Genomic DNA, 23,234 nt, shown 5'->3' with positions numbered 1-23,234 from the left:
AACTGATGATTCTGTCAGTTAATGAACTTTTCCAATAATGATTCTAACTTCCGATATTCTATCGGTATACTGAAGATCAGTGTTTCTCTGCCTGATAAGATTATCCAGTACATTTGAATAATATATGTAAACACTAGTGTGTTTCCTAATCATATGAATGTTTTATCTGATTTCCGATTTGAATTATGTTCTGATACCTGACCTGAATTATGTTCTGATTTCTGATCTGGATTATGTTCTGATATTTGATCTGAATTCTGTTTTGATTTCTGATATATCCGTTTACTGACGGAAAAATGTTTTATTTAGGGGGTATTGTTGGAGTAAGTATTTCTGCAGGTTCCTCGGCTTTGTGCTCAGGGCCTTACAGGTTGTGTGGGTTTGGTGTATGGTTCTGAGGAACCTACACAAACAGATCGTGAAAGGATGTGGGTAGTGTTATGTTTTAAAAAAATATATTTTAAAAGGATATGTATCTTTTCACTGGTTTTACGGGAACACACTAGATAACATATTATGATCTCCTAAACTCAGTCATCCGAAATATTTCTCTGAACTGAAAGCTCACTGTCTGTTACTACCTGAAATATCAGTAGAAGCTCCACTTAACTTAAAGATATGTAGATGTTTGAACCGATAAGGAAATATATGTTTTTCTGTATTTGCACGTTCTTCAGCATTATATGGTAGTTCTGTATTACCGAGCTTTCCAAAGCTCACTCTGTTACTCACCTTTTGCAGGTTAAAAGAATTGAACCAATACAACTGTCGACATCAGTAAGGGAGTTCTTCCGACGTTGCTTGCAGAGTATGGTACATGTGATTAAGGGGCATGTAACTTGTATTTTATTTTTATATCCAAGTCTGAAAATCTGTTTTAATTTCGAATAATGATACATTTTATTTTGTATTCATAAATGATTTTATGAGTTTACATGTTTTAATGAAAGTTTTAAATTTTTCGCTATTTTTACGGTGGGTCGCTCCGGTGGCCCTAATATGACACTCCAAATCGAATCGGGTTACCCGTATCGGTATGAGGGGTTACATACATTATTGGCCAGAGTTATGCAGAAGACCAATTTCAGTTTAACAGGACGAAACATCTGCATCGGAACCGAAAAAACTCAAATCACTGTTGGAGTGCTTTTAACTTTCGATGCCTACTTGTTCTTTGAACCTATTAGATTTAGATCTCTTAGTAATTAGAAGGGGAAGAACGGACAGAAAACAAAAGCCCGGACTCGAATCTTAAAGTCGAAGAGGGGTTCCTATCAATAGGCTAATTCAAGAAGGCCCTTCAATTCTTAGGTGACCATGCTTGATTATCTATGCAATTTCAGAAAGGAGACAAATGTGCACAATTGGCCCCAATCCACACAATGTGTGAAACCGAAACCTCCATATATTTCACATAAAGAGGTTCAGTTCTTCATTGTCTGATGACAATGAGGTATTAAAATGAATATATATATATAATGACAACTGTTCTAACAAAAATAAGAAAATATAAAATGCTAAACTCTTGTCTGCTCATTTTCTTCCCCGAGAAAGGGGCTAACAATAGCCCGATATGTCGGTCTGTAAGGAACCACTCCTTTAAGCACCATGTAGTCATGCAATTCAATAACTTCATCTGGACTACAGTTCTGAGCAGAACATGTAATCAGCGTCGTGTATGTTACAAAATCCGGAATCAGGCCCTCTAGAACCATTCTCCTCATTAGTTCTTTTGCTTGTTGAACGCACCCACACTTGCAAAGAAAGTTCATCAATGTATTGTAAATTACCGTGTTTACTAGCCTTCCTACCTTTTCATCTCCAAGAATAGAGCAAATGCCTCCTCGATATCACTGTGGCGACAATAACTGTTAATGAGAGTGTTATATGTTATAGAATCGGATAAACCCATACTCTTTAATGAATCTATAATCCGTCTTGCAATATCCACTGACTTCTCTTTGCACAATCCATTAAGAATAGAATTATATATCACTATGTTGGGTTCTTTTTCCACCTTCACCATTTCTTCGTAGACCTGCACTGCACTTTCTAGCTTCCCTTCCTTGCAATACCCATCGATTAAAGCACCATATGTGACATCTTCAGGAACTAAACCATGGACAAACATGCTACCCACAAGTTGCATGGCTCCTGATAAATCATTTCTTTTACAAAGGTAATTGATGAGAATATTGTGCGAAAAAGTGTCTTCGATGACATTCTTTTCCAAAACCTGGCTATGAAATCTAAAAGCTTGAATCACATATCCATTTCTGCAAAGCCATGACAGTGGAGTAGGTGAATTGATCGGGAAATACATGCTTGTCAACCATGTCAGATAATACCAAAGAAGCTCCCCTGGTATCACCTTCCGAGTAAAGCCAACGGAGAATTGAATTATAAACAACAGTATTAGGCGTCAAGCCCCTTTCAGCCATTTCATCACACAGTCTTGATGCCTCCTCCAAACACCCTCTTCGGGCATAACCATCTATCATTGTCACATAGAACCTTACATCAGGCTTGGCACCTACCTTAATCATTTCATTAACGACTTCTTCCAAAAATGCCACTTTCCCTAATTTGCAAAACCCATTAATGATGGAATTGTAAGTTATGGTGTTGGGCGAAACATAGTACTCGGACATCACTCCGATCTTCTCGACTAGCTTCAAGGCAAGCTCTATGTCACCCATCCTACAAGCTCCGTCTATCATCATGTTGAAAGTAACAATATTAGGCCGAATCCGACTCTTCAACATCCGATAAAATGTCGAAATAGCTTGCAGTAATTCACATTCCTTGCAAAGAGCATATACAACCAAGTTAAAGTATTCACATTCTCAATGTACCCGTACGAAATCATTTCCTTATACATGTTCCAAAACCTAACAAACTCATTTAACTTCAAAAGTTGACTCAAAAAATTGTTCCAAGCATGAATAGGAACAAGACTACCCTCCATTCTCAGCTTCTTAATGACTAAGTAAGTGCCTTCGGTAGCCCCGCATCGAGTGCAAGCTCTAACCAATGCATCGAAACCGCAGGACATGAATCACAGAACTCACAACTATCCAACAAACCATCCGAAACTTCCAATGGGGTCATTCCATTAACATGGATTAATTTCTCCATTAGAGATAAGGCATCTTCGAATCTCCTCGACCTGACCATCACATGAACTAGAGCACAACAGGATGTAAATGAGAGTTGGAACCCTTTTTTCTCCCCAACCCAATTGTAGAACTCCAAGGCTAACTGAGGCGAGTACCGAAACTAGCCGACAACACGACTCGCCAATGCATTTGTGAGACTTGGGAACACTTGATCCAAGAATTTCCATCTCCTATGTCTTAAATTAACGCAGATTGCTCTGAATACAATGTCTTCACTACTTGAGCAAGAGAACTGCTTACCTACTACATGCAAACCCCGGTTGAAAAAAAACAGCTTCTTTTGGACAAAAAAGAGCTCAAAACCATAGAAAAATCGATACCCAATTCATAAAAATCACACTTGTTTCTGCAAAAAAAGAAGAAGATTAAAACAGAGAAAAAACCCAAATCACTTTAGTGAAGTATAAACATAATATCTGCTTAACTTGCAGAAGAGACCAAAAAAATGAAACACAAGAAGAAGAAAGAGATTAACTAAGCCAAGTAAGTACCTTTTAAGCGGCTTCCAACTGAAAGTGCCTTGAAGAATAGCGGTTGAGGAACTCGGATACAAAGGAACTGTCGTCGGTTTTGAGGTTCCCGGTTGTCACGCGCTCATATGGCGGCAGCAATTCATGAACCCGGTCACGGCCTTTGTGGGACCTCGGGTTAATTTGTCCAACAATTTTCTTGCTGGGCTTCATCAACTATATATCATAGGTAAGCAAAATTCGAGTAAAAAATCAATTTTTTTAATTTTAAATTATTCTAGTTAAGTTAATTTAAGCGAATTTGAATTAACGATTAGGTTTTTGAGTTCGAATTGAATTATTAAAGTCAACTCGAATTATTGATTTGATCTTTTAATTTAAATCAAGTTAAAATTTAAAATTTTTGAGTTTTTGAGTTTTTTGAAAAATAAAAAAAATTAACTAACTACTTTGATAGTTTTACGATTTAATCTCTGATTTTATTATTCTTTCAATTCTTCTTTTATTTTAAGTCCATTTATTTATCAACCACATGCTCCTAAAATATCATATAATACATATATTCTTTTGATTCCTCTTTTTAATAATATTTTTTCTATTTTTCAATTTAGGCCATTAATTTTTCATGATTTTCTTATTTTTTTCAATTCTTCTTTCATTTTAAGTCAATTTTTTATCAAATTTGAATTTCATGCTTCTATATCGCTATAGAATTCATACTCAGCATTGTTAAAAGAAAATAATTTGAAAATAAAAGAAGAACGAAATAAAAAGAAGAAATTTATAAAACTAAGAAAAAAGAAAGAACAAATAAACTAAAAATGTTTGGAATAACCGATTTCTATGGAGGGGTGGTAATTTTAATAAAGAATTAGAGTCGGTAGCGGCGTGGGATGTCAGTAACCTTCTTGGTATATCTTTTAAATAGGGAAGGGTGAATGTTATCAAGAGGGTTTGTGATCTGGAACAGGAGCTCCGTTTAACTGCTTGAGGTATTTGTTGGTATTTTCTTAATATTTTGATGATGAATCTTACTATTTTCTCTTGGAACATTAGAGATATTAGAATGAGAGAAAAATGCGTGCAGTTAAGGGGTCTACTCAGAAATTCAATCCAAAATTGGTCTTCATACAGGAAACTAAATAGGAGAATATCAGTAATCAGGTTATAAGAAATCTTGGTCAAATCCTAGAAATAATTTTGCTTTTGCACCCTCGGTTGGAGCTTTTGGTGGTCTAGTGTGTCTATGAAATACTAAATTTTTTAAAGTCTCAAATTTGGTTGACTCCCAGATTTATAGCTTTGATGGGTTTTATCTCTTCGACGAACATGAATTACGATCTGATGAACTTATATGGTCCAGTTTATGATTCCGAAAAAGGGGAATTTACTAAGAAGCTTATAGAGTTTCTAAAGGTGCATCCAATACCTTGGTGTATTGGGGGGATTTCAACCTGATTTTAGATCCGGAGGAAAAGTTAGGGTTCTCGTTAAACATATAATGAACCCTTTCAAGAATTTTTTCTTCAAAGCGGAGCTAAGAGATTTGCCATTACAGGGGGCGATTCACATGGAGTAACAATCGCGATCCTCCCACTTTTGTCATACTGGATCGATTTTTTATTTCGCCAGAATTTGAAAGTGCTTTCCCGGATATTTCTCAAAGGTTACTAGAGAAGTCTATATCAGATCATAAAGCCATTCTATTGGCTAAAATGTCCTTCGACTAGGGTCCTAAATCATTAAATGTTTTAATTTCTGGTTTGAAGAGGCTTACTTTGAAGAGATGGTTTTAGGATTTTTTTTGATGCGAAAAGAAACAATCCAAAAATTAAAATTGGTCGATTTACTGAAAGGCTCACAATTGGCCTTATAAGAATGGTCTGGGCAGTTCAGAGGCAAGGCTGTTAAGGAAATTGCCAACCTGTAAAAAGGATTAAGTAGGATTGAAAGCTGCATCCAAAATGGTGAGTATTGGCCTAATGCTCATGTGACCCTTGCTGAATTAAAATCAAGGTTATGGGTGGAGTACCGAAGAGAATAGAGTGCTTGGTTTCAAAAGTCAATGCTTAGATGGTTTGGTGAGGGGGACAAGAATAGTTGATTTTCTATTGAGCTTCAGAGAAGGAGGTTAGGAATGTAAAACGAGTGCTAAGGGTGTACGAACTAACCTCCGAACTGAAACTTATCATGAAGAAAAGTAAATTGTTGGGTATTAATGTATCAAACTCTTCTCTACTGGCATGGGCAAATGGGGTGGGTTATTCGGTGGAAAAATTATCCACGAAATATCTTGGATTGTCGTTAGGTGCTAGTTGAAACTTAGTGGCCCTTTGGGAATCGATGATTAGAAACTTCTCAAAGAGGCTTGATGAATTACAAGTTAAATATCTTTCGTATGGTGGGAGAGTCACCCTTGTTAAATCGATTCTTTCCAGTTTCCCTATGTATTTTTTATCTCTATTTCGAAAACCATTTCAAAAATATTAAACTCAATGATGGCGAGATTCCTTTGGGGTGGTGATGCGGATAAAGAAAAAATTCATTGGGTAAGTTGGGATCAAGTGTGCCAACCAAAACACCTAGGTGTGCTCGGCATTGCTAATCTGGAAAGTATTAATCGAGCTCTTTTGTGCAAATGGATCTAGAGATTTAGGAATAAATCGTCCAACTTTTGAAGGAATATTGCCTTATGTAAAACGCCTTCCTCTGATCGAGGTTTATATCCTCTTAAGCCATCCAGTCGACATCATTCTTGGATTCGAAATGACATAATGAAATCATTTTAAAAAAGGGACACGTGGAAATGGTGTTAGGGCCAATTTGTCTCTCCAAGTGGGTGATGGGAAACAAATATCTTTTCAGGATGATTTGTGGTTGGATGACTCTCCTTTAAGAACCAAGTTTCCTCGAATCTTTGCTTTGACCTTGAATCGAAATGGGAAAATTACTGATTTTTGTAAAACAAATTGTTCACGCTAGGTGTGAAACGTTTCATTAAGGAGGAACCTGTTGGATAGAGAAAAACTAAGGTTGATCAAGTTCTTTAACTTCCTCAATAACTTTGTTACAAGCAGCGCTGATCATGGCTGGGTGGGGTGGATGAGTTCGAGTGATGCGACTTTCTTAGTCAAGTCGCTAAAAACTATCCTAAATGGTCTAATTCCTTCAAATAACTAATGAAGTAAGTTTGTCTGGCTTAGGTTCGCTCCTCCGAATGTGGAGCTTTTCATTTGGTTGGTGATGAGAAATCGTGTGTTCCGTTGAAGACCGAGTTGATTAAAAGGGGAGTTCAATGTGTGGATAATATTTTGTGCCCCGGAATCTTCAGGGCATCTCTTTTTTTCTTTTTGGTTAGTTGAAAATTGTGGATGTTGATTTTTTTCGTGAGCAAGTGCATCGTCAGTGCTGTGAGGGGAGCCGATTGCCTTTATCGAAGCCTGGAAGGGAGTAGGTGCTGCAAAAAGTAGTAAGGTATGGTCTTTCATCTCCTTTGTAGTTATTTGAACTCTGTGGCTACTTAGAAATGTTGAAAATTGGCACACCAAATTGCATCATTAGTCAACATTATGGGTGGTAATTTGGTGGCATTAATGGGGCGGCAAAATTGGTCAAATTTGGCCACCAAATTGTTGAAAATTTTGGATGGTAAAACTATGCAATTAGTAATTGTACTTTTAGGGTATTTACAAGATTGATCCTTAAGATTCAACTATAAATACCCTAGCTCATTTAGCTTCAAAACCATCCAAAAACATTCTAGCTTTCTTTCAATACTAGAGAGAATTTAGAGAGTTTCTTGAGAGTTGTTTTCTCCTATTTATCAAGAGAGAATTATCATTTTTTTCTCCTTGGTAGATCGAGAGAAGGTGTAATTCCTATTTTCTCATAGTGAAATTCTTCTACCGTTGTCCGTGGTTTTTACCCTATATTATTTAGGGGTTTTCCACGTAAATTTTGTGTCTCTTTTATCTTCATTTTATTTTCTTAAATTATTAGTTGCGATTTTGCTCTATCCGATAGCCGTCTTCCGTAACAATTGGTATCAGAGCCAGATTAGAGTGTGTAATATCTGCTTATTGTCTTTGTGGTTGCCACCAAAAGGTGGATCCTCCAACATAAGAAAGTAAGAAGTTATTACCCATTCTTTGAAGGTTCCAGAGAACTATTCACGATAGTGAAATAGTGGGAGCTATCCGTAAACGAAGCAATGGCAACGAAATTTGATATTGAAAAGTTCAATGAGAGAAATTTCTCATTGTGAAAATTAAAGATGAAGGCCATCCTGAGGAAAGACGGTTGTCTAGCAGCTATCAGCGAAAAGCCAGTAGATTTCACAGACGACAACAAATGGATCGAATTGGATGGAAATGTTATGGAAAACTTTCATCTAGCATTAGCAGATGAAGTATTGTCAAGTATCTAAGAGAAGAAGATAACTAAGGAGATATGGGATCATCTCACCAAACTGTACGAGGCCACATCGCTGCACAATAAAATTTTTCTTAAGAGAAAATTGTACACTCTCCGTATGCCAGAATCTACTTCAGTGACGGAGCACTTAAATACACTGAACACTTTATTTTCTCAGCTTACATCCTTAAGCTGTAAAATAGGAGAAAAAGAACGTGCTGAACTTCTACTTCAAAGTCTACCGGATTCGTATGATCAACTCATCATCAACTTGACAAACAATAATGTCACCAGTCTAGTCTTCGATGACGTTGCAGCTGCTGTTCTACAAGAAGAAAATCGGTGCAAGAACAAGGAATACAGACAAGTAAATCTGCAACAAGCAGAAGCGTTGACAACGATGACAACGATGAGAGAAGATCAACAGAACGTGGCCAAAGCAGCAGTCACAAACATGGTAGATCGATGTCGAGAAACAAGAAGAATTTAAAGTGTTACAACTGTGGAAAGAATGGTCACTTGAAGAAGGATTGTTGGAGTCTAAATAAAAACTCCAATCCACAAGGCAATACCGCAAACACTTCAGATGATGGAGATGCTCTATGTTGTGAAGCGTCAATCACCGTGGAAGGAAGAAAATGATTTGCAGATATATGGCTCATTGATTCCGGAGCAACATATCACATGACCTCAAGAAGAGAATGGTTCCATCATTATGAACCTGTCTTAGGAGGATCTGTGTATAGTTGCAATGATCATGCCTTAGAGATCGTTGGCGTGGGAACCATCAAATTGAAGATGTATGATGGAACAATTAAAGTTGTTCGAGATGTGCGGCACGTGAAAGGTCTGAAAAAAATTTATTATCCTACGGATTGTTGGATAATAATGCTAGCAAGATTGAAACACGGAAAGGAATCATGAAGGTGTTCCGTGGAGCGCTTGTGGTGCTGAAAGGTGAAAAGATAGCTGCAAACTTGTACATGCTGAAGGGAGAGACATTGCTAGAAGCAGAAGCCTCTGTTGCCTCATGTAGTTCAGATTCTGCAATGCTATGGCATAAGAAACTTGGACACATGTCAGAACAAGGAATGAAAGTCCTTGTGGAGCAAAAGCTACTTCCATGCTTAACAAATGTATCACTTACTTTGTGTGACCATTGCATAACAAGTAAGCAGCATTGGTTGAAATTCAATAAATCAAATTCTAGAGGAAAAAGTGTTCTAGAATTGGTTCACTCTGACGTATAGCAAGCACCAGTTACATCCCTAGGTGGAGCAAAATACTTTGTCTCATTTATTGATGACTACTCCAGGAGATGTTGGGTGTACCCTATCAAGAAGAAGTCAGACGTGCTTTCAACTTTCAAAAACTTCAAGGCGCGGGTGGAACTTGATTCTGGAAATAAGATCAAGTGTTTCAGAACAAATAATGGAGGAGAATACACAAGCGAAGAATTTGATGACTTTTGCAGGAAAGAAGGCATCAAAAGACAGTTCACAGTGGCGAACACTCATCAACAAAATGGAGTGGCAGAGCGGATGAACAGAACCTTGTTAGAAAGAACAAGAGCAATGTTAAGGGATGCAGGCCTAGAAAAATTATTCTGGGCAGAAGCAATCAATACCGCCTGTTATTTGGTGAATCGAGCTCCATCAACTGTAATAGAGCTGATGACACCAATGGAGATGTAGACTGGTAAACCAGCTGATTATTCAAACCTCCATATATTTAGAAGTATTGTGTACGTGATGTACAACTCCCAAGAAATCTCAAAGCTGGATCCAAAATCCAAGAAATGCAAATTCTTGGGGTATGTTGATGGAGTAAAGGGGTATCGCTTGTGGGATCCCACTGCCCACAAAGTGATCATCAGCAGGGATGTCATCTTTGTAGAAGATAAGCTACAAAGAAAAGAAGACGATGATAGCACTAAAAAGTTAGAGACTACACAGATACATGTGGAAAAAGAGGTTGAACAAGGAGATTCTTCTGAAGCAGAACCAATACATGATGAACAAGAACCAGAGAGTTCTGAAGCTCCAACAACTCGTCAATCAGATCGTGTGAAAATACGTCCAAATTGGTACTCAGATTATATTATAGAAGGAAATGTTGCATACTGCCTTTTAACAGAGGACGGTGAGCCATCAACATACCAGGAGGTAATAAACAGCTCAAATGCTTCATGTGGATGATGACGATGCAAGAAAAAATCGAAGCCCTTCATAAAAATAATACATGGGACCTTGTGTCACTACCACAAGGAAGGAAGCCAATTGGTAACAAATGGATCTCCAAAATCAAGCGAAATGGTGACGATCAAGTTGAGAGGTATCTTGCAAGACTGGTGGTCAAAGGATATGCTCAAAAAGAAGGTATTGATTTCAATGAAATTTTTTCTCCTGTAGTTCGACTAACAACAGTTCGAGTAGTCTTGGCAATGTGTGCTACATTGAATTTACATCTATAGCAGCTAGATGTTAAAATAGCTTTTCTTCATGGAAATCTTGAAGAAGAGATTTATATGCTCTAGCCTGAAGGTTTTGAAGAAAAAGAAAAGAAGAACTTGGTTTGCAGGTTGAACAAATCTCAGTACGGTCTAAAGCAAGCGTCGAGGTGTTGGTATAAGAGATTTGATTCCTTCATTATGTGCCTTGGATACAACAGACTTAATGCAGACCCTTATGCTTATTTCAAGAGGTCTGGTGATAACGATTTTGTTATATTGCTGTTGTATGTGGATGACATGTTGGTTGTAGGACCCAACAAAGATCATATTGAAGAATTGAAGGCACAACTGGCTAGGGAATTTGAAATGAAGGACTTGGGATCAACAAAAAAGATTTTAGGGATGCAAATTCACCGAGACAGAAGTAATGGGAATATTTGGCTTTCACAAAAGAATTAATTGAAGAAGATCTTGTCACGATTCAGCATGCAAGATTGTAAGCCAATTTCTACCCCTCTTCCTATTAACTTCAAATTATCCTCCAGTATGAGTCCTAGCAGTGAAGAAGAGAGAATGGAGATGTCTCGAGTACCGTATGCATCAGCAGTGGGAAGTTTAATGTTCGCTATGATATGCACAAGACCAGACATTGCACAAGCAGTGGGAGTGGTTAGTCGGTATATGGCGAATCCAGACAAAGAGCATTGGAATATAGTAAAGAGGATCCTGAGATACATCAAAGGGACCTCAAATATTGCATTATGTTACGGAGGATCAAACTTACTAATAAATGGGTATGTAGATTCTGACTATGCAAGGGACTTGGATAAAAGCAAATCTACTACAGGATATGTGTTTAAAGTTGCTGGTGGAACTGTAAGCTGGGTTTCAAAATTGCAGTCAGTTGTGGCTACATCCACAACAGAAGAAGAATATGTAGCAGCTACACAAGCCAGTAAAGAAGCAATATGGTTGAAGATGCTATTGAATGAGCTTGGGCACAATCAAGAGTATGCCTCTCTGTTTTGTGACAGTCAAAGCGCCTTGCATCTAGCAAGGAATCCAGCATTTCATTCAAGGACAAAGCACATACGAGTTCAGTACCATTTCATTCGTGAAAAGGTGGAAGAAGGGACAGTAGATATGCAGAAGATCCATACCAAAGGCAACATAGCAGATTTTATGACGAAGGCGATCAAAGCTGATAAATTTACCTGGTGTCGATCCTCTTGTGGCCTTTCAGAGACGTAAGCAACATGAAAGGTACAAGGTAGAAAGAATGGTGTGAAGATATGATTGTTCCAATCAAATCTTCAAGTGGGAGATAGTTGAAAATTGGCACACCAAATTGCATCATTAGTCAACATTATGGGTGACAATTTGGTGGCATTAATGGGGCGACAAAATTGGTCAAATTTGACCACCTAATTGTTGAAAATTTTGGATGGTAAAACTATGCAATTAGTCATTGTACTTTTAGGGTATTTACAATATTGATCCTTAAGCTTCAACTATAAATACCCTAGCTCATTTAGCTTCAAAACCATCCCAAAGCATTCTAGCTTTCTTCCAATACTAGAGAGAATTTAGAGAGTTTCTTGAGAGTTGTTTTCTCCTATTTATCAAGAGAGAATTATCATTGTTTTCTCCTTGGTAGATCGAGAGAAGTTATAATTCCTATTTTCTCATAGTGAAATTCTTCTACCGTTGTCCGTGGTTTTTACCCTATATTATTTAGGGGTTTTCCACGTAAATTTTGTGTCTCTTTTATCTTCATTTTTATTTTCTCAAATTATCAGTTGCGATTTTGCTCTATCCGATAACCGTCTTCTGCAACAAGAAATAATATCATTTTTAATGGGAAGAATTTTGATTGGCTTCAACTAGTTTATTTGGTCAAGTATCGTCTTGCATCTTGGATCAAAGCTAAATTTAAAGAGTGTAGTCTTTCGATGGAAATTATTATTGTTGACCCCTGTTGGTAAAAAATACGTGCTTACAAATTGCTAGTAGGTGTGATGTTCCGATTTGGCGTTCCCCCAGTTGGTTTTGTCAAAATGAATGTGGACGGGTCATGTCGAGTGTTGGTGCAGGTAGAGTGATGAGGAACTCGGATGGTGTTACTCTCTTTCAATTTTCAGAATCGTGCGAATCAAATCCTCCAATTATGATTGAGCCGTTGGCTGTTGTGAGGGGAGTATGTTTGTTTTTAAATTCTGAATGGAAGATTGGCTTCAGATTAATCATTGAATCAGACTGTAAATTAGTAGTTGATTGGGTTATGGGTACTTTGATTCCTCCTGCTAATCTTCTTTCTTGGGTTTTGATGTTGAGGGACTTTGTAAAGGATTCGAGGATGCTGTTTAGCGGACGCCTAAACCAAATCTAACATTGGGTAGCTCGGTTATTTGAAGCATTGATTATTTTGTGACCTGAGAGCGAGCCCTTTGATTGTCATTGATTATTGGGTAGTTCTGGTTGTTGTTTTATTGACTCTAACTATGGTCTGATGATTAGTGTCCATTTATTCAGATGTTTTTTGGTTGTAAGATCTGAACTTGTTAGGATCCTAAACTTGTTATTTTTCCTTTAGAAATATAGTTTTGGAGACTATTTTCCCCTTATCTAGGTTTAGAGGCTTTTTTTAACGAAGCCCTTCTACTTTTCAAATATATATATATATATATATGGTTAGAGAAAACTAAAAAATTAGAATCAATCCTTATCATAATATTATAAATAATCATAATAAAATTTGTATAGAAATTCAAATAACTTGACTTGAATTTTTTAAATTCGACTCAACTTGAAAAAATTTCAAATTAATTTTCAACTTAAATAACTCAATTTTTTTTTTAATTCAACTCGATGAGATTCGAAAGCTCACCCCTACCATATAATGTGGGAAGATTTATTGGGTTAACTTTCTCCCACTTTAAGAATCAAACATTATATTTTCTTTAAGAGATGTTTATATCAGTGTTCTTAATGTTTAAAATTAAAGTTGGATTAATATAAAAAATGTTTAAATTATATTTTTTTCTTATTTAAATATTTAAAATTTTATGTTGATATAAATATTTAACATTGTAAAAGTTATATTTTAAGCGCCTATGCTATAACACAAATTTTAAAAAATTGTTAAAAATAAATTAATCAATCAATATTTGATAAAATTGTTAAAAATAAATTAATCATTCAATATTTGACATGTAAACATTTTTCCCTTTAAATTTATAAAAAAATAACTTTCATAGATTATAATTTTTTAAAACTTTTATATTTTACACAAAACAACCAAAATCCATTAATACTCCAATTTTGAAATATCTAAATCATAATTCCTCTTCTTTTTTTTTAAACTCCCTAATTTCTTATTTGACGGGCGATAAAAGGCAATTAATAGTAAAATTTAACGGTAAGTGGGTAGGTTTCGAAGACGCCAATAACAATGATGGCTAGTAAAATGACACGACAATGAATTTCTCATGATATCTTATTGTCGTTCATCTTGCGATAAAGTTTTCATCAATACTGATGATAACATCGATAAATTGAGTATGAATTTTGAAAAATCTGTTAACTGAAGAACTTTTCATCACTGTTTTCTTTTGTTATCTTTGCACTCGATGAGAATCGCTTCCGTTAATTAAATATCAATATGATATTAGAATTAAAAAATTAAGGAATTTTTTTTGGTATTCTATAAACAAATTGGGTACTTTTTTAAAGAAAATATTTTTAAAATTTTTTAAGAATAAAACCTTAAAATTTTGTAAATGTGATACATGTTAAATAATATTTTTTTAATAATTGTGACGAACTAAACATTTAAAATGATAATGTTTATAATATTATATACTTACTTTAGTCGAAAAATATAAATATTTAAATGAAAAAAATAATTTAAATACAATTTTTTATATATTAAGCAAAGTATTAGAAATTTACACTATGCTCACGCACGTGCTAGATCACAACCTGCATCATTCACACATAACCACTATCCTCACACGTGTCAACGAAGACTTCGTAAAAAAAAGGAAAAAGATAGCGTTAATGCACTCAAAGACTAGTGGGTGAGTTAATATGTCCTAGTATTCAATTCAATTTAATTGGATTGTAGGGTCTCCTCTCCCTCAGCAGGACAGCTAATTTCATTACTCATTACTCCACTGTTTCCGCAGTGCTTTCCCCTTTCTTTATTCTTATTCATCTTTCCCTTTGAAACCTCATTCATGGTTTTCTCTGCCCTCTCTTCTTCTTCTTTCTCTATCTTGTCCTTTGCATTCCCACGCTTCCCTAGCTTCTTAATCATTGTTGGGTCTTTGTTTCCTTTTTCTTCTTGTTTTGGCAACCTTATTTTCAAGTGAAAGAAAGATTATGAGTGCCGGCGTGTCTCTCAATCACAGTCCCAGCATGTTGTTCCTCGACCTGTTTATGTTTCTTGCCTGTGGGTGATTTTTTCAACTTGTTTCCTTCTCTGGGTTTTGTTTATTTTATCTGTTAGTTTTTAAGAATTTGGCTGCTTGGGTCGTTGTTTTTCTCTGCACTTTTTGAACCTAGGGAAATGGATTCTTCTTGGATTTTTATGTATTCTTAAGCCTTTTAGTGTTTGAAAGCTTGGATGCTTTGTTATTTATGTTAATGCTATTAGGTTTAGGCAATCTCTTATGTCCATTAATATGAACAAAAAGATAATGAAATGGAGTGGGAATGTGTGGTCTTGTTTAAAAGTTTATGTTAGTTGAACTGTTTGGTAGTGATTTATTGTAGTTTTTAGCGCCTTTTTCTGATGAATACTTGCCAATTGAGTTATTGTAATTGTTTCCCAAATAAGTCTTATAGTTGTTTACATCTAAAATGAAAACTGTTTAAACGTTTATAATGACTGCTTCTTGGACAAGGATATAGGCATATAGCTTACCTTAGGAAACTATTTTAGTTTAGCAAAACCAGTGCTGTAAAATGTATGATCTTGATTTTGTTATGCCTCCACATTACACAATGAAGGTGTTTGAGATCTCTTGACTAGTTGTGAATGGCTCTTATTGATGTTAGAATGAGAGAAATAGATAGGTGGGGAAAATGTGGTAACTTTTACAGCTCGACATGCGAGGAACATACATGAGAAACGTCTTATCGATGGCATTGACGCATTGTCATTGCGACCAATGCAAATCAGTAGTTTGAGGTGTAAGCATTAGGTGTCTGCAAGTTATTATTTTAAGTTTAGAAATTCTCAAGTTATGAATTTTAGGGTTTTACATTTTTCTTTCCTTTTATGGTTGGATGTTGGCATGTTGTCAACACCTCTTGCCTTTGTGAACTTATTCGCTAAAATTGTCTGTACTAGTGAAAAACCGGAAATTTTACATTTTATTTGTTGGTTTATCGTGATAAAGAGTATGATATTTTTATCCTTGCTCTCACTTCAGGCTTCCATGAATGTTTGTCCACCCCAGCGGATCATCTGAAAAGTTATATGTTAACAGATAGGGGAGCCGATGCTTTTTTACCTGAAATTACTCCGAGTGAATCTCCGCAGCCATTTCTTCCTCTTCTTGCGCCCTCTCCATTGACACCGTTCACAAATAGTACTGTTCCGAAATTATCAGGTATTTTTTTTATGTAGTTGGGTACATTTGAATCAGAAGACAGATGGGATTTAAGTGTCTAATTACATTTTGCACTTGGCCTTTTATAGGAGAATGTATGTTAAATTTCACTGCTGCTGAGAACTTGATGAGCATGACCTCAATCGATTGTTTTGCCGCATTTGCTCCACTGCTGGCAAATGTAATATGTTGCCCGCAGCTACATGCAACTCTTGTGATACTTGGTGGTCAATTAAGTAAAGAGACTGGTGTGCTTGCTCTAAACAGGACCATTGCCAAGCCTTGCCTCTCAGATATCGAGCAAGTCTTAGAAGGCCAGGGTGCTGATGGAAATCTCAAGCAGGTTTGTTCAATTCATCCATCAAACCTCACTGAAGCATCTTGCCCGGTAAAAGATGTTGATGAGTTCGAGAACACTGTAAATTCATCTGAGCTTCTTGCTTCATGTGAAAAGATTGATCCTGTGAAAGAATGTTGTGACCAAGTTTGTCAAGGTGCCATATCCGATGCTGCAACAAGACTTGCACTGAAAGCTTCTGATCCTTTGAGCATGGATGGGTCCCACGTTTTACCTGAGCACTCGACAAGGGTAAATGATTGTAAAACCGTTGTTCTTCGGTGGTTGGCAAGTAAACTTGACCCTTATCGTGCAAATGAAGTCCTTAGAGGACTAACCAATTGCAATGTTAACAAAGGTGGGTTTGGAATTTCCCCTTACTAAATGTGATATATACATAGATTAGGATTCACCTCTTGCCATCTGATTGATGCATATAAGAACATCCGTTTGGATATCGAGTAGCATAGAAGTTATTGTTACGTCTTTGACTACATATTTATGTTATTTTCTTATGTTGTCTTTTGCTTCAGTTTGCCCTCTTGTTTTCCCCAATATGAAGCATGTTGCAAACAGCTGTGGAAATGGGATAAGTAACCTGACGACTTGTTGCGATGCTATGGATAACTATGTCTCTCACTTGCAAAAGCAGACCCTTGTCACCAACTTACAAGCTTTGGATTGTGCTACCTCCCTAGGGTTGAAGCTACAGAAATACAATATCACCAAAGATGTTTATAGCCTCTGTCACATAAGCCTCAAGGATTTCTCCCTCCAAGGTTGGTTTTGTTTTTTGTTGTACCTGTACCGAGAAAACCAAAGTGATCTTGATGTGACAATTTCAAACTGATACTAACACTTGATTCTATTTTTGTCGTCATGATCAATTTTGATGCTGATTACCACCAACTTGTATGCAACAGTTGGAAGTCAGGGTAAGGTGCTTACACCCACTCATTTCTAATGGTTATTAATTTCTTTATCATGGCTCTTGAATCTTGTTGACGGCTCTGCTTGAAAGCAATTGCTCATATGGTCTATAGATTATCTAACACGCACTTGAGCATTTATAATATTGTGTATAACATGTATTTTTCAACTTCTTTTAGTATCTGGATGCCTTCTTCCAAGCCTGCCCTCTGATGCGACGTTTGACAAGTTCTCTGGAATCAGTTTCATTTGCGATCTGAACGATAATATTCCAGCTCCATGGCCAAATCCATCACTTCTACCAGCTTCATCATGCAATAAAAGTATGTACTCTCAACGTTAGTTCATATTATAAACCGATTTCATATTATCATGATACTTCTTCTCTTGTCATCTTTTATTTATTTCATCTGAAATTTTGGCATGCAGCTGTAAGAATACCTGCACTACCTGCAGCTACAAATGCTCAAAGTGGTAAGAAATGGACTGATTTACTCAAATAACTGTAATCACTTTGAGACGAGTGGAATTTGTAGATGTAAATCTTTCCATGAACTTGCAGACTCTAATCGTTGAGTTGCTGAGTCATGTTGGTCGAACATAGGGTTGACAGAATAATTTTTGAATGAAGTTAAAGCTCAAACTTATCAAACTGTAATTATGGTATTTGCCTCTCTCACTGAGTAGCCATTCACTCTTTTGCAGGTCTTTACAATGTATACGTTGCAATTTATCTTCTCATCGCTTCTTCGATGACCACGATGATGCTCTTAAAGTTCTAGTTTTTGAGGCCAATTCAATCTTTATCCATAACTGCATGATATAAATATCAGTGATCTTTGACCAAGGAAGATCATCTCGAGTTTTACAGTTTGACGAGCACAACCCCCTGTTAATGGAAAATTTACTCAGTGTTGATGCTCAACCAGGTACCAACTCATTAATTGACGATTCTTGCTTGTTGTTTGTAATAATGTTTTGTAAAAAGCAACATGTATCTATACAAGTATTGGATTATACCATGTAAATTTTGGCTGGAGATTTTATGAGAATTTTACTCCATTGCTTGAGAGCTATGTGTTGGATTAGTTCAACAAGCTTTGTTTAGGTTATCTTTGGTGCTTAGATCATAAGACGTTGGCATGAGCTCATAATGTATATAATCACTGCATGCATGAAAAGGGAACAAGAGTTTGACATCTGAGGCCCACTGTCTGGGGTCGCTTCCAGACAGCGTCCAAGGCTAGGCTGCTTCTGTCGTGTCCTTGGATTGTGCCCCGATTGAGGTGGTGTTGCAGAGACTTATAAATGCTTGGGCCATTCATCAATGGGTTCAAACCTATTTCACATTGAAAGTGCAGTTTACTGTCTGCAGCTAGGGATAGGCATGGGACCTGTACCCGATGGGTTCTGACCTGACCCGATCGGGTTGGATCTTTTTAAAAAAAAATTGGGATCGGGTTTTTTTAAAAGTGATGTTCGGGTCGGATTCGGGTTTAGGGTGAAAAATACCCGATCCAACCAAAAATAATAATAATTTTACCTTATATATTTAGGAATAATTACAATAATACCCTTTTATATATTATTTTTTTCATTTAAGTCACTGTTTTTATTGAATAAAAATAATAACTTTTATTACTTCGGGTCAGGATTGGTGGAGGATATATATTTTTCGGGTCGGGTCGGGTGAAATATATAAAATTTTTGGGTCGGGTTGACCCAAACCCGACCCGTGCCCATCCCTTTCTGCAGTTGTGGAAGTGTAACCCTTTCACTTTCACATGTAGTTGTTTTCAATAATACCAAGTGATACTCATGTGATACATTTGAACTGAAGAAAGTATATCCAAAAACTAATATGGTGTTGGATCAAGTGGTAAGGAATTCGATAATCGAGGTAGATTTTATAAACTTGATTTAATCAAGGTGTCTGACCTGAAATGTTAAATCCGAGGTACACAGGGATGAACTTTGAAATGTTGTAATGCCTACAAAATCAAAGTTTACAAAGGAAAAAACCTCCCATACAAAAGATCATGCTATGCTTTACAAAGATTACTATTAACTATTTGTAAGTTCTTGAAGTTTAACCCTTATTTTCTTATTAATATCTTGAACCAAGCTTTGTCCTTGCGTGTATTAACTTTAAAATATCCTTAAATTCTTCTCCCTCTATATGTAATTATTGTTTGTGACGAATCCAATATGTCTGTCGCAAACCAAATCATATTGTTGAAGCATTGACAAAACTACATCCAAAATGGAGTAGTATCTAAGAATATGATAGAAAATTGTTCAAATTATATTGTTTTCTACAAATAAATGTTTAAACTATTTTTTGACTCGGCTATCTACATAACGTTATAAATGTTACCCATTTAAGTGTTCGGACCGTCAACGGTGTTGATTTCCCCTGTTAAGTGAAAAATGTCACAATATGGTATTTTGAAATTTGTTTTTTGAAAAAAATATTAAAAACGTTATAAATGTCACCCATGGAACAGCGAAAACAAAAAGTGACGGTTTCACCAACAATCTAAGTACGTTAAATCCAAAACCAGGAGGAAGGGATGCCATTACTTACATTGGGTTCCTTGTAAATCAGCAAAGACAACAACGACTATTGATGGTCACGAACGGTTCGAATACTAACCTCCATGAAAAACGTCATGTCCTCTACTCAATTCACCCGGTTGAGAGCAAAATTTAACTTTTCCCAAAAATGGTTTTGAGAAAAACGGCTAAAGATTAAGTGCGACTGTTAGATCTTACTTATCTTTAAATATCCGAGTTACCCTAACATATTAGGGGGTTTTTTATTTCGAATTAATTAAACTCTTATTTAATTAATTCAAATTAAATATCCATTAAAGACTTATAATCTGAATTACACTTTTTAATGTTTATTTAAAATCTTATTTAATTATTTCGAATTAAATATCTATTAAAGTAGTTGTAATCAAAATTGAATTCTTTTAATGTTTACTTACTATATTCGGGATAATTAAAATCATATGTATATACATATGTTAACTCTAGATATATATTTTAGTAACATACAACAAATTGTACTTCTTTGCTCGTTTCAACCCTAGGGTGTGACTCTGTAGGTTCTTGTAATATTAGTAGCAATTATTAGAATAAATCTAATATTACAAACAATAAGTGGCATATAGCAATATTTCATTGTCACCTAAGTTACAAGAAATTATGATTCGACATTTCATCTTTGTGATTAACTCTTTTATCTATTACTTTCTTTTGTCCTTTATATCTAGAATATACACAAGACTTGGAATAGTAACACTTGTATAGCCCATCTATTGTTTTTTGATATCTAGAGTAGACTATAATTAACGAATAATTTGTGATATCTCATATTAACTTATTCGAGCATGGCCATGCATTTCTAGTCTCACTCAATCAAGTGGCATATGGTATATTTCCTATTATGTAAGAAGGACAAATCATATTTTAATCATACACATCCCACTACATATATCGAGATATATTCAATAACAATCTTTATAATATAATCAGTTATGAAGCATGTTTAATTGTATCAAAACGTACAACAATATATATTAAGATAGTAATGATCTCAAGTATGAGGATTGTACATATAATCATCACCATGAACAATGTTGTGACCGTCACATAATAATCCAAGACATATGCTCATAGTGGGACAATCTAATACATTGTTCTCTATCAATATAATCATGTATCAATTCTGACATCTCTATGTCAATGACAACTTATTATCATCAATCAATAGCATGTTAGTCTTAAGCGTATTATTATTGTTCATGCCCATAATAATAATTGACTAAGGATCTTTTAATAATAATAATTACATTATTATATTGATTTTATTATCTTTCAGTTTATGTTAAACACAGATATATAACTGAAAATAATAGTAGCAATGCCTTTATTCAATAAAATCGGTAATAAGATATATCATTACAATCATCATATGATTGGTTTTTGACATAATCTAACAAAAAAGTCGATTCGTCGTCGATCATTCACGATTTCATAGGGATGAGTCAAAAAATAGTTTACGGGTTGACATAGTTAACGTTTGTAATATTAGACACATGGATGAGTCAAAAAATAGTTTAGACACCTATTTGAGAAAAAATGTATAATTTAGACACTTAATTCGGTATTAAGCCAATTCAAAATAGTAAAACCAATAGTTATTACAGAAGCTCTTATTTTTAATCATCTTTTCTATATCCGGCTAGAATTATTTTTTAAAAAAATATTTATTTTAAAGATGAACAATTAAAATTTTGAATGATTCTTTTAATCTTGTTCAAGATGGTGTAAGCTAAAACAGTAAGACCTGTTTTATAAATAGTTTGAATGCATTGTAAAAATAGAATATCCAGTGATCTATTTCAGAGCTTAAAATATACCAAGTAATTAGGCTCGTTGGGTTGATCATGGTCCACCACTATCACTCAATCAATAATTAAGCTTATTTTTTCGGCGATCACTTAATTTGTATAATTTTAAAATTAATTTTATTTAAAAAAATAATTATTTCATCTATCTCATTAATTTTGTTCGATGATGAATAAACACAGTTTTAAAAAAACTTAATTTTACCACAATCAAATCATATAAAATGAGAGAAAAGATAAAATTATTATAAAAAAATGATTGATAGATTCGATTTTAATGATCTATAAATTGAAATAAAAAAAGTTAAAAAATTATAAGTGTTATTATTTGTTGATTTTTCTAATAGGATTTGAATGAGATAATTTTTCTAATAATATGTGATAAGTACAAGATCATATTTATTCAAGAACTCTCGACTATTTGACATCGATAGTTGATACCCTACATATATAATAGTTAAACTTAAATCCTAAAAAATAATACCACCTCGTCTACCATGAAGGTTAAAGAACTTAAAATTATCACATGTTATCCAAAGAACCAACACATATACTACTTATAGAATTTGTATTTAAAAGTTAAACCAATCAACGTAGCACCTGTGGCCTAATGGATAAGGCGTCTGACTTCTAATCAGACGATTGTGGGTTCGAGTCCCACCAGGTGTGTAATTGTGTTTTTTCTTTCTTTCTTGGCAATGTGTTACAAGATTCTGAGTTTCTGATGTTCATAGCTTTTGTTTTGTTGGAGCTTTTGTTCCAAAACGGATTGCATGTAGTAAGATAAGCTAGGAAGCGTAGCAACGTGCAAACATCTATCAATAGATGTCCAAATTATTGGGATGCATCGTTGTAAGATATCAAGACGACAAGACATGTCGTAATCTAACGTATATCAGTTGGGCTTGTTCTTGAATCTAGCTGTTCCATACGCAGTCTTTTTGGCATCCTTATCTTAGTTTGTCATCGATAGCTCTTTCATCGAGTAGGTGATATCAGATGTTCAAATCCAACCCATTTCTAGTATCAAGCACTTATGAAAAATTCAGACACGACTCCAGTTTCTATACGGCACTGACGACGTATTGATATCGAACCTTTAGATCAGAAACCGAGTCTACTTCAAGAAAAAACTTGCCTATTGCACAAATAGGCCGTCTTACGTTCATAATAGTTCAGACGGTTTCTTGATTTAGTTTGCTATATCCTTGATCAGTATTAGTATCTTGATCGACTACACATTTGTACCCTTTTTCTGATGCACTCGGTCATTGTTTATGTTGTGCATCCGTCTTAGCAGGATGAGGTGCCAGAATCAAGGGGCTAGCTTATCTTCCTCTGCATACCCCACTGTGAAGCGGAAGCGTTGGCGTCCATGCAAGGATGAGAGCATTCAAGGGGGAAACACACCTTCGAC

The 23,234-nt window shown here is 35.4% G+C and overlaps 1 protein-coding gene, 1 non-coding gene and 1 pseudogene across 3 annotated transcripts; 2 read left to right on the top strand and 1 right to left on the bottom strand.

Moving 5' to 3' along the window:
• Positions 1 to 1,517: 1,517 nt before the first annotated feature.
• Positions 1,518 to 14,832, bottom strand: LOC120119280 (annotated as a pseudogene).
• Positions 14,717 to 18,469, top strand: LOC120119440 (uncharacterized GPI-anchored protein At1g61900-like). Of its 2 annotated transcripts, XM_039139255.1 has the most exons (9): positions 14,717 to 14,967; positions 15,953 to 16,132; positions 16,222 to 16,827; positions 17,003 to 17,248; positions 17,393 to 17,404; positions 17,579 to 17,722; positions 17,829 to 17,873; positions 18,105 to 18,214; positions 18,257 to 18,469. In XM_039139255.1, the coding sequence occupies exons 1-8, from the start codon at positions 14,898 to 14,900 to the stop codon at positions 18,179 to 18,181; spliced, it is 1,380 nt and encodes a 459-aa protein (XP_038995186.1). In that variant the 5' UTR covers positions 14,717 to 14,897; the 3' UTR covers positions 18,182 to 18,214; positions 18,257 to 18,469. The 2 variants fall into 2 exon arrangements, with proteins under 2 accessions (XP_038995186.1, XP_038995185.1); XM_039139254.1 differs by having other exon boundaries at positions 18,105 to 18,469.
• A 3,944-nt stretch (positions 18,470 to 22,413) lies between these two features.
• Positions 22,414 to 22,486, top strand: TRNAR-UCU. Its single transcript has one exon. It is a non-coding gene; the product is annotated as a tRNA-Arg (tRNA).
• The last annotated feature ends 748 nt before the right edge of the window (positions 22,487 to 23,234 follow it).

This window comes from Hibiscus syriacus, unplaced genomic scaffold, assembly GCF_006381635.1.
Source record: "Hibiscus syriacus cultivar Baekdansim isolate YM2019G1 unplaced genomic scaffold, ASM638163v2 tig00110332_pilon, whole genome shotgun sequence".
NCBI classification, from domain to species: domain Eukaryota; kingdom Viridiplantae; phylum Streptophyta; class Magnoliopsida; order Malvales; family Malvaceae; genus Hibiscus; species Hibiscus syriacus.
The sequence above is the reverse complement of the archived record's forward strand: the minus strand, read 5'-3'. Positions and strand labels throughout refer to the sequence as shown.